Consider the following 13,316-nt stretch of genomic DNA (forward strand, 5'->3'; position numbering starts at 1 on the left):
TGCTTATACTCTTCTGATTATTTTCCCTGGCAGGTACAAATTGTCTGCCCTTTTAACAGAAGCACCAAGAAAAACAGAAAGCATTCCAGCTTCGCCACACACAAGAGAAACGCCACTGACCACAGTCAAAAGACGGAGACCTCGTTCTGTAAGTGAAACCCTCAACAAATGGCTAGGAGAAAGTAGCTGATCCATACACCATATGTTTGCATGAAATCAAAATGGGGTTAAAAGGACACATGTCACATTAGCAGGGGACAAAAGTTCAATTAAATACACAGTGATCACCCTAAAAAGAATATTCAATTGGATTCAACCTGTTACATCAATTTCTGCATCTCTTGGCAAGCTAAACCCGAATACACAAAGTTGTGTGTTTTTAAACTGCATTAAAGGCTTAAAAATAGTTATTTTCATGTTATATGAAAAAAAAAAAATCGAATTAATAAATCTAAAGCAGCTTTCATAAATGGAAGATATCTCTTTTTTGATATAAAGCAAGGACAATTAATATAGATTTTTTCCTCTGTTTGATTAACAAGTGCCCTTAGTCTGCACATACTTTATCTAGCACTTTAACAATAAGAAATGTCCTATTCAATACTTCAAAAACAATAAGCTCATTACACAAAATGGCCTTATATTCCTATAAAACATTATTATGTGGAGATACCAGCAAAGCATCCAGAGAAAGTGAGTAATTGAAATTGTCAGAATATCTGTTTAGGACTCCATGAAGATGCAATCAGACATTGATGATGGGGAGGACATGCAAAACCCATCCAGTCTTACCCCCTGGGAAAGATCAATACCCAATAAATTACGGGGAAAAAATAAACAGCTGCTGACTTTACTGCTTCACTGGGTGCTATGAATAGCTCAAAGGATATAAAAAATACTCTCTTCTACAAGTTTTTTATGTTTGGGACACAATATGTCAGCTCAAATCAGTGGATGAATTTTTCTCTTTTTTTCTTATCCTAATTTGGGGGGTGGTGGTCGAAAAGGGGGGGGGTATGAAGAGAGGTATGAAAATTAAAATAACATCATTTGCTTTATAAACATTAAATGTAAGTGTAGAGAAAGGCTTGCTGAAATATGGAAGAATTCTCCACAATGAATGGGCCTGGACTTCGCTTGAAATAACGCCAAAGTTTGAATGAAGACTATTAGAGTTATCTCTCTTTAACTTACAGACAAGATTTTCTGGCTGTCACTTTTGGCTCGGGTGAGTTCTCGCTGTAACTTGGCAACCTGTTGTCTCTCCTTTCTGTGCTGTTGTCTCTCATTGGTCAACTGTCGACTCAGGTCCTCAATTTTCTTCTCCAGCACATCCTGAAATTGATAAAAAAGGATGTATAATGGTTAGGATTCCAGTACCATAAGAGTGTGACATTATTTTCGTACATATCTACATCTTCCCAATGCCAGGGGTCCTGAGACAGGGTCCCATGGCAACGTGTTGACTCTGGAACCCTGGCATTGCAAGGATGACATATCCATAACATATTACATACATGTACATAAATAATCAAATTTATATACCGGGGTAATTTGAACTATCGGTATTTTATAACTTTAAATATTTTTTCACTGACATTTTTTTAATTCAATTTCATTTACCAATGTAAATCACATTTCCAGTTTAATTTTATTTTATAGAGTAAATGCACTGATTGGAGTCAAGGACTGGTATTGGCAACACATCTGATGCAGTAATTGTTTAGAAATCACACCTCAGACATGCCAAACGGACATGCTGCCAAAAATCAGGGGTATGAAAGTGATCACTGCCGAGTTTATTTATCCAAGTAAACCTGCCGCAAAAAAAGCACATACACGAGGTGCAAAAAGTCTACAGAAATCTGTTTGATTCAGTCACGACCACATTAGCATGTTTGTTTGTGTGCTGATAATATGCAGACCTTTGGCATCCAATGTGTTAAAGAGTTCTTTGTATCTGAAATGCTCAAAGAAATTAGACTAAATCGTCAGTAAACTGTACTGAAATTCCACAATTTTCTGATTTATACCTGGGCCAAACTTTACTGAATGGAAAAACTCAAAGCAGAAACCCACACTGGTACTTGAATTAGAACAAAGAACAGGAGCACCTAAGGTTTAATGTAATATTTTATGTATACATACTTGACCTTTTCTTAAAACTTTCCACCTTAATACATGTAGTTTCAAACCTAAATTATGTAATAGGCATTTAAGTATTTGAAGTTATCTGTAGAACAAATCAGTGAAAATTGGCTTGAACAGACATTCAATTCCCAATAATCTTGTTCCATCTTATCTTCCTCTGTTGGAAATGAAAAAATCAGACACCTATTTCATAATCTTGCAGACATCTTCAGGAATCCCTTACCTAATATATACTGTGATAGGTATAGAGAAATCTCGACAGATAATCTTTTTACCATGTCAGCAACTATAAATATTACAAAATCTTTCAATGTAACCGTGAACCTTACTAATCCCTCTCAATATATCCACAGAACATCAAAAGCGCAAATACCAGGTAAATGAGTATTATCATGATTATAGACAAATCTGTGTACAAAAATACTTGTACACTAAATTCACCTTGCAGACTCAAATTTCCAGATGAAAGAGCTTCTTAGGTGTCTCTAAACACCTAATTTTTTTTATCTTCAAATTTTCCATTTCTTTAACACATTTAAGAATAAAAGAAGATTTTAAACAGACTTTAATCTACTCCAAAATCAAATGTAATATCTCTGAGAATTGGGAGAAATAGGATCAAATGGGAAATAAAAATTGCATACTGACAGAAAAATAATTATACATCAAACATTGGGTATAGCAAACATGAAGAGACAACCAACATTGCATTGGGCTTATCTGTATTTATGCATCTCCATGGCACCTGTACCACTATTAGAAACTTATAGTACTAACAGAATGCTACAATACCCATTTTCCCTTTTTACTCAACCATTAGGAGATTACCATAAAATAATTCCTTTAATTTACAACCGAGTAAGCTCTGTAATTTTATTCACTTGAAAGAAAATCTCTCATTTGCCTTTGTATTCTTTTCTTTTAGTTTTCTTACTGCTTCATGAAACCTCAAACTACGTGAAAACTAAGCTACCATCCAAATTAACGTCCCATGGTTCATTTTAAATGAGTTTGAGAAATTCATTATGACAATCATAAGCATGATAAGCATGCAGTTATTATTTTTAAATTACACATTCCATGCTTTTTGTGTAATTTTTAACTTCCAAAATAAGTTGACAACAGCTTTTATCTAATTATACATGTACTGTATATACTCGCCTATAAGTCGGTTTTTTGGGAGTTAATCTATGGTCTAAAACTCTTTGTCCGACTTATAGGCGAGCTATTAAATGTATGGTTTTATAAAAGGTCAGTCCATCCGATATATCAGCTTATTAAATACAACTGACTTATAGGCGAGTATATACGGTACATGCAATTCTATATCAGTCGCAAATTCCATAAAAAAAAAGTGTTATTCATTACCCCTAAAATACAACTAAAATTTCATTGTTTATTGAAGGTGATAAAAAAAAATCCTTAAAATTCAACATAGATAGGTATCCGCTAAAGCTAGATACATTGTTAACAGGTTTTTCTGTAAAGTTTTAAAGTTCATGCAGTTTTATATCATTCACTAATGGTCAGTTAAGGAAGACAGCTGGGAGGGGGGTCAGGTGGAGAAATGGCTGCTTACCTCCCAGTCAGTACTAGAATCAGTGGAGGAAAAGAAATCAAAGTCAAACTCCGGTGGATAAGGTTTTCTAGGAGGCAATGTCTTAGATTTGGGAACATTTTTATTCCTTTTCCTCTCCATTGAATTGTATAATGATTAATGGCAGGAGATGTTCTGTCACATAAACATGATTTACACATCAGCCACAGATAAATTTGACTTATCCCATTTGCTCCTGCTCACTGCATTATGGGTCCTCAGGTTCCTAAATCATACAGCACAGAGATTCTGAAGAAACTGGTGGGAATCTTCATAACTCAGATACCAGTGATTAGATTTTCTCTGAGGCTTCATTTGAAAAGAGAAATAAGATGACTACCAGATTCTGTCGTTATTCTATGCACTCCATTCCTTAAATTCTTGCTCTCTGCGACATTCCTGGCACAGAAATCTTCCCCCCAACATCCACCAATGCTGACTGACCACAGTATGTCAGAAAGGAGCTCACACCAAGTGATTCTGGGAAATGTGAGCCCTCTGTGTACAGATGTTCCCTCAGCGAAGGGAGGTCTGATTCATGTTTACAAACTTCTACCTGCCCGAGGTACAAAGGCTTTCTATAATTACTATATGTAATGTAATGTTCTTTAAAAGCATTTAGCATGTTCACAAGCTTTCACTCACAGCGTGCAGATGTGAGGTCTATAGTTTGTTTTACAAAGAGGAAAAAAAAGTTGGGGGGGGGGGGGGATTTGTACCTTCAAAAATTATGAAATGACTATATATATAAGAAATGTATGTTTAATTATTTGTTAAAAAATATTTATCAATGCAATCATTCATTTATCCACTTATACATCAGCAACAAGATTAGAATTACAAAATGATGACAAAATTCAAACATTGGTACATGTTTTACAAAAGCCATCCATCAGACACAATGTGACAGAATTATTAATATTTTCCTACTGTGCCTTACGTCAATTGAATTCGATAAACACTGAGGTACATAATATTTATCTATGATTGATTTGGATGATAATGTCAAGTTTACAATCAAATGGTTTTTATTATCATTACCAAACATCAAATCATATCCAGATTGGAATCAAAAACTATATGACATAAAACTGCATGATAAATTGTTACATTGCCCAATGAATTTCATACAGTACACAAGACCAAAGTGGACTAAAAAAGTATGAGGGTGTCTTGAAAGTCTATTCTTGTACTGTTAACAATTAGCATGATTTGTCAGGTAAGAGTGCATCAAAATAAAATGACACTTGAAAAAAAATACACATCAAAATCAAATAATGGAATGTATTTCATATATCTACGATGTCCCATTGAAACAGACTTTAACAATCAGGTAAAAAAAATATTCTCTAATTTTAAGCATATGAAGGGAGAAGCCTTGGTGAATCTTTTTACATTACGAGACAGTATGAGATCTTTTCATCAAAAGGCACTTATCCCTATCTATTCCTGAATGTCTCCCCCCACAGCAGGATTCAGTTAATTTAACGAGTTTTACTAATTAAGAAGATCTCCCTCCACCGTGAGTCACCGGGCTACTGTAACGTGTAAAAAAGAATATGAACCTTCCTTCTCTTTTTTTGTAATTTGGTTAATAAGAAAATAAGAGCGTGAGAAAACCTCGTGCTAAGGGACATAACTCAGTGGGACAAGTGAAACACCAGTGCTGTTGATTTCACACTTGATCAATTTTTACTGTAGTTATCACAGAACCACTTTTTCAACATCTTTATCGGGTATATCTATAAATAAATTAACATTTGAAGTGTTATATTCCTAACGTTAATACAGCCAATCTGTGTGGTAAGCTGTGCTTAATACACAGGATTTAACTACAGTATAATCTTTGAATTAAGTCAGAATTTTGAAGATTAACTTAGGTAGTTAATTTACTCATTTTGTCTACCCTGTAGAAACTTTTACCCAGATGTTACATGGAATAATACAATAATTACTAAGAGGGAAATTATAATCTCTCTTATAGGGTGAAGGAGTATCAATTAATTAAATTCTTTGTAAAGTAGAGAATTATTTCAATATATACTGGCACCAGATTTGTTAATAAGCATTTAGTTTATCTGAAGTGTTTGCTAGAGGTATCAACAGGCCTTAAATAAATGAACGATCCTGAGTTTGGCATTACAGAGTTCCAATCCTTAACTCTTCAAACAATGTTAAAAATTTCATTTTGAGAATTAATTATAAATACTGGTTGCATAAATAAGTTCTAAACTTCCAGTACTATCATGCATGCATGTAACTGGTGAATTGGAATAACATATGCTTTTTATAATTCAGCCAAATGGCGAACATATTGTAAACATGACATGCTTTCCATGGGAAAGATATGCTAGACAAATAATCATTATATGAAACAATAAATACAAGAAGAAATTTTCCTCATCATCATATATTCAGAGATACAACATGAAATCTTCCGCAGCACATCTGAGTCACTTTTATGCTTCATTCATATTTTACTCCATCATATCAAACCTTATTTTTCTCTCGTTAGCTCAGCTAAGTAAACTGTTCTGCTGTACCCAAGTGTTCCTGTGTTACATTGCTATAATGAATTTAATTAAAAACCGAAAGTTTAACAGGTTAAAATGTATAATAATTTAAATCAGACATGTCTTTTTAATTTCAAAAGTAAATAATCAAACCTCGCCTATCTGATTAAGAAAGGATTTCATGAAAAAAGACTATTTACATCTCAATAACTGACAATTACAATAGCCCTCTCAAATCCACTCATATAACAAAACCTGATCAAGATCTTCATTTCCTTTGACAAATACCAAACAAAATTGTTAATTCTCTTTACATTCAAATTCATAGTTCTTATACTCAGTTTTAACTGCAGCTGTGACACAATGCCTCAAACATGTACAGAACTGCACCAGAAAAATTGATATCTTTTTGCATATGGTGGGGTATTCTGTCTATATTCATTATTAAAGGTACTTTAATCCAAAGCAACTATCATTTCTAACTTTGATCAGGTTTCCAAAACAGATGATAAAGATTAGGTATTCCGATAAATGAACTTACTATGTAACAGGGTCATTTCAATTAACCCTCCAAAAAGCAGATACTGCAATGATTCCATGATAAGATTGTTATTACATATCTAGGCTAAAGGATTAAAGAGAAGTCAGATGCAGTAGAGTTGAGGAATGTGACATGCAATCTTTTCAAGAATAGGGGGTACAGACACTTTGTCCCCAGATTATAAGTATAGACAATGTCAATAAAGAGAGATAATTAATTCTTACACAGTTGAAAAGAGGGATAAAAATAATTAAGGAATGTTAATGTTATTTTATAAGACTTGATTTTTCTTCATTTTCGAAAGTAAAGAAAGACATCTTTGACAATGATAATGCCTTTACATTAACAGTTTAACTTCTGATATCTCAATCACTGTCAAATATCACTATCAAATATCATGGATAATATCAAAGTGATTTGGAAGCCCTGACGGCTATTCTTTAGTATTTCAATTTCTGAAGTACGTATACCTCAACAACAAACAACAACTACAGATAATGAGGTTTGTCTGTAAATCATACATGTACTTTTAAAAATAAGATATTGTACATCCAAGGGTCCAGAATTTATTTGAATATGACAAAAATAATTTTTACCTATTACATGTTCATTTCCAGTGCATGTATTTAAATCTATGCAAGAGTAAAATTTTACATAACTTGATTTTTGCAATTCTTGATAAACAGAAATTCATTTGAGATTGGGAAAGCTCAAACAGAGTACTTCTATCAATTAAATATAGTCCCTTGCAGAAAAAAATCAGTAACTTTATGAGCTTTATATTCAGACAATGCTGCATGAATTATGAATATTTCTTCTTATAATGATAGTAGAAATATATCAGCCATGTGTTTAAAATGCAAAGTCTGAAGTAAATTATACAGTAAAATTTAACAATGCAGAAATATTTTTCACCCTTGAGTGTACAAATATATGTAAAAAAAATGAATATGCAATTCTGCGCAAAATATACTTATTGCTTACAAACCCAAGAAAATTTCACTAAGTGACCCACCAAAATGAGGACGATCTCTCAATAAACAAATGGTAAGAACAGGTGATTTGATGTAAAATTCTCCGTCAGCTGAATTAAAGATTCTCAATTAACACCTAATCCAGATGTAAAAACGTGTTAACGATCTATGTGTCGCCAAAATGTCCATGAGCTTCTCGTCATATTAGCTTTATGGCATATACCTTTTTTGGAAATGGCATTAAAAACTATTTTAAACAAGTCATTATGGGTCATGCACTAACTTGTAGGTCTAGTACATGTTCTGTCAATGATTTACATGAAATGTAATGTATGATAACTAAAACACTTCCCTACACCTGAAATTAAAAAAACTATTTATTACATCGACAAGAAATTCACCTGAGTACCTTGTTTTCAGAATTTTTCTTCACATTACAAATTTTTACCAAAATTCTAAGAAGTTCTTCAACATTTCAAGAATATATTCATACACATTTACAACAATTAGTCTCCTACACTGGTAACAAAAATGTAACTTTTCCTACTGATTAATGTCCTTCCTCTGTCAGATGGCTAGTGGTCACCACACCAAATTTTGTGAATGGTAAAGATCTCTTGAAATAGCCTGATAACCTTGACAACAGCACAGGAGGTAACTGTCAGCCTTATGATTGACATTAATGAGAATATCAATTTCCTGCAGTGTCACATCATGTGGTGACTACTGGTATAAATTAAAACAGCTCTATTAGTATAAGCAGAAAGGTGAGGATATTTCCGATGTTCTTAAATCAATTCTTTTAAATTATCTTCTTTAAAATCCTCCCACCCCCTCCCCCAAAAAAGGGAAACTGCAGCAATTTGAAAACAAATTCTCTTTTTCATTCTAAACAAAAATCTATGAGGCAAGCATTGCAAGAAGAAAATCTGTTTTAGTCAGTGATAATTCATAATTCAAAAGATCAGAAATTAAAATCTTACCACAACTCCCATAGTTTGAAAATCTTTTTAAATACATGTATCCATTATTGCAAAGCATATCCCTCAAATTCTTACACAAGATCGGTTTAGAGCTCAGTTAATCTACTACCAATCATTTTACTTGGACAAACTTTGTTTGCATTTAAACAACACAATGTGTTTGATCAAGCAATACCATTGTTTCCAGTTAAAAAATCATATCACATTATCAACATAATACATCTGCCCAAAGATCACTTTCCTATCTATCAAAATTTTCACACCATTAGAAGTCTGCTTTTCAGGTTTTATGGACCTATACAAAATAGTGTTATGAATGGGTGGGTGTTGAAATGAGACCAGCCTTTAGATAATCCCTCAGTAAAAGGGAGATTACTACGGTCCCTGCACAGGTTGTGCCCCCTGGTCAAACATTTTGAATTGGTGCAATACAATCCGTTTCCTCTGTATGTAACCATGAACTTAACTTTTGTAAATGCTTTTGTTAAACAAAGTCAATAACTTGGAAATGTCAAAGAAGATGACACACATACGTATTTGACATACATCTGTTCAAAGCCTTTCTATTTTGACCCAATTAATAAAATTTATGGAAATCATGTGCAATAAATCTTACCTAAAATAATTAATTCTTAACTGGATTAAGTTTCTTATTAAGAAATTGAAATGACCTTCCTATCAAGTTTTGTATCAAATGTTAATCTCTATCTATTGTCTATATCCAGACTTGTCAAGACAACTTATTGTAAATACACTTATGTATCAAATGAGTTTTCTTATCGCCTTTCAAATCACATTATTTTTTCGGAAATGAAGACGTGAAGTGATCTGCAAAATCTACTCTAAACAATTTTTAAACATAAAACTTTGATTTATGATGGGTGGATTTCAGTGTATATATGACTGATCTGATCTAACTATTGACTGAAAAACAATCATTACACTTTCTGTCAGATACCCAAGACAATGCAGAACATTAAAATTATCTAGATTAATAATATATGCAAAATTCAAATCTTAAACAAGGTTCATTAGCTGTGAAATTCTATATCAGTTCCTAGAGCCCACATACGTTAATGTCTATTTTGTCCTTCAAGCAAGGTGGTTTCGTTTACTTTAAAATCTACTTTTCTTATAGATCTATGTTTCAATACTTAAGTGCAAACAAGTCATATCAATGTTAATGATATAACATCCCATCATAATTGTCAAGTTTCATGAAAATGAATAAATCACATTCTTTGATTGAGAGGTATTTCAAAAACTTAAAGAAAAAAATTAAAATATAAAAAAATTTCACAATGTCATATTGACAAAAATTTTAAGGATCTGTCGTTAAATAAACAAACACATTCAAAACAAAGCATCTCTCGGGACATATCAAAAGGTCAAATAAGATGAATTTTAAATCATACATTTACCTGACAAACAGAGAACTCCATCAGAAAGTCACAAAGTTAGTCGTGTGACAGTTGCTTATGTCCGTACCATCATTCTCTTAGTTTGACATCTTAGTACTTATCATTGAAGCAGACAGTGGATGCATGTCTTTAAAAGTTCATTCAGGTATCTTAAAAAATTTGATTTATAATAAAAAGGTGAAATTTGTGTTTAAATGGTCTGAGGGCGTTGTATTACACCCAAGGTAAACACAAGCCTTGAAGGAGATTACTAAAATTTGTAGCAATCAGTTAATACTAATTGTTCATTTACAATAATCCAAATTTACAAAGGATTTACGCAATTGAAAGGCAGTATGTAGTGTTAAGACATCACATAATTGTGCACTTAAAACTCACGAATAAAGACCTTCCCATAACTGATCAGAACACTGACTGACTGTTTTAAGTGGTTTAAAACAAGCCAGGTATGAATCAAATTCCTTTTTCTCCTATACCCAACTTATCTCAGGGAGTATGGACTCTAAAATACAATAAACATGGCAATGTACCCATCATAAAATCAGAGAAAAGTGACAGATATCAAAATAATGTTTAGACAATTGAAGCAATTTTCAGACTCTATACTGTCAAATGAACATTCGCCTGATTAGGTCACTAAAGACTTTAAATACCTCCCTCTCCCCTTACTTACTCCTCCATACGGTACCCCCAAAAAAGAAAACCTGTCCAGCAGGTCAATTAAGTGATTACCAAATTAAGCCAGCTGTCTGCCTCTTGCAGCCATATTAGAACTCCTTTAATTGTCATCATTATCATAGATTATCATTTTCTGTCAGGTAGAGAAATTTGATCAGTATACATGATCTCTATGAATAAATGGCTAATTGCTGGCATTGTTAGATGAATTTAGGCACTATCCTGTGTGTTCTCCCTATGTCATTCTGACAGACATTATAGGTGTCAAGACCATGAGAGACTTATCTAATATCTCCTTCAAAATTATGTGATCGTTTCCTGTGCAGGTATCCATATGCCAGTTCTCGATTTGTCTGTCCACTTGAAATGATATCACAATTGCATTGCATGACCCCCCTGAAAACTTGACGTCAACCTCAAAACCACAGCTTTACATCTTATATTGAAGAATTGAAAGACATCTCTTAAGCTAAAATGGGGTTTAAGAGAAAGCTACTAACTCTATGACAAAGAACCAGAAAAAAAGCTGCCAAATATATCCTTATAAAGTCAGTGCCTCTATTTCCTATAGAGCAACAGAAAAAGGATGTACTTTAATGTACAGGTGACAATGAACAGAGAGGATGTCTATGTCAAACCAAACTTCATAACCTAATTTAGCTGGTTCAATCAAAGCCATAAAAACAGTTTCCTACCAACCATTCTGTCCACAATTTCATACTTATGACTTTGGTACAATAAAACTTGGAAATAACAAAGTCACTAGGACCTATGAAATTACATCGCTATATCGATCCATAATTTGTTATATCTATATAAGGAGTTCGTTATATTCATATGGCTGGGGATCCAAGAAAACTTCGCTATATCCATAAATTCACAATATAAGTGTTCATACTAAACAAGTTTTACTGTAATAAAGTAGTAGCAGAAGTGAGACTACCGGTATATTAATAGTGCTAGATATCAAAGACACATGACAATACTACAGTACAAAAATTCTCTTATTTTTTGGGAGAATTTTCAGATTACCAGAAATAATATCTGACCCAATTCCATCACAAAACAAAGTGGCCAAGAATTATTTTCTTCCAGTCACTGTTTATCATCATAAACACTTATAATTAGCTGTTATGAAGATAGATATCAAAGGAGATGCCTGCAGGACAAAAATTCTCTTTATTTTTTTGGAACATTTTCAAACACCTGTGAAAAACAAACCAGAGAAGGGCCATAAAACACCTGTAGGCCCCCTCCACCCTTCTTTTTATCTTCTACAAATTCCTCTCCGAATTCACAGTGGGAAACAGATACAGGAATCTGGCAGAGAACTATATCACCTACCTGCACTTCTATAGATCTTTAGTAGCTAAATCACAAAATAAAGATTATCGGTATATTTAGCATCACTTTCATCAATATCAAGAGCCGTGAAGTAAATTAACCTTTATAAAATTCAATCATCGCTCTGTCTCTAGATTTTGTGAATCCCTGCTAACTTGTACTTTTTCCATTCAAACAAAATCTCCATTCAAAATTTCAAAAATGGGTGACCTTTGTTAATAAAACAGGTTTATCTTTGACGGCTACTTGACATTTTACAGATATTATTAAAATGTGCTGATGTCACAAATACAAACTGGTATACATTCAATGTTATTTTGTGCATCACAGCAGGTATTAATTTTTACATTTAAAATTTATGAAGGTAAATATTTTAAGAAACAATGATCTTACAACCATCTTTTTAAGTTGACTTCAAATTCTAATATGACATAACTGCCATAATAATAGAATACAATGTGTGAAAGATATGAAATATATGACACATTTATGATCCGTTCTATTTAAAGATTACTTAATGGAAAATAAATGGTATTATGATCACTAAGAACATGAAAAAGTAATTTTAAATATTAATTTTTCCCATACACATAAGAATGAAAAACTTATGAGAGATTATAAGTATAAACTTCTTAGTAAAAAAACTTTCTTTTTATTCTCTGCCAATATTGCATCACAAGCCCTCTGCAATAAGTCACTGACTTGTTCTAGTAGATTAAAGTTACTAGAATTAATAAGATTAATTAAACCAAAAGAATGAAATACACTTACTTACACTCAAAGCCAATAGTACGTACATGTACTTCAAAAATGTGTCTTATGAAATAGTTATAGAATAGTTGTCCTTACCATGTTAACCATGCTATTGTAAATGTACATAAAAGATTACATTCAAAAGAACTTCCAAAAATTAATAAACGTAGCTGCTTTTGCATAGTGGTTAAATATACACCTATGCTGATCATCATGGTTTCAAGATCATAATTTTATCAATCAAACCACAATTTTTCTGGAAACATTAAAGATGAAGAAACCAATTTCAAAGTCATATTTTGCAAAATTTAATAAATTATCAAATTATTTCTTCAAAAAAATTATGAGATAAATGCATTTT

At 32.6% G+C, this 13,316-nt stretch overlaps 1 protein-coding gene across 3 annotated transcripts in view; it reads right to left on the minus strand.

The window, feature by feature from the left end:
* The window catches only part of LOC134275760 (serine-rich adhesin for platelets-like), a 55,580-nt gene that overhangs the window by 33,985 nt on the left and 8,279 nt on the right, over positions 1–13,316 (minus strand). For 2 of the 3 annotated variants that reach the window (XM_062758052.1, XM_062758050.1), the window contains exons 1-2: positions 3,731–4,258; positions 1,195–1,335 (exon numbers count right to left, since the gene is read on the minus strand). In XM_062758052.1, coding sequence (XP_062614036.1) covers positions 1,195–1,335; positions 3,731–3,850 — 261 coding nt within the window. In that variant the 5' untranslated portion in view covers positions 3,851–4,258. Of the gene's footprint in view, positions 1–1,194; positions 1,336–3,730; positions 4,259–13,316 lie in introns of those variants that run through there. The other variant, XM_062758051.1, reaches the window with a different exon arrangement.

The sequence above is a fragment of the Saccostrea cucullata genome, unplaced genomic scaffold, assembly GCF_032062105.1.
Source record: "Saccostrea cucullata isolate Sc308-1 unplaced genomic scaffold, CSIRO_AGI_Scuc_v1 ctg543, whole genome shotgun sequence".
NCBI lineage: Eukaryota > Metazoa > Mollusca > Bivalvia > Ostreida > Ostreidae > Saccostrea > Saccostrea cuccullata.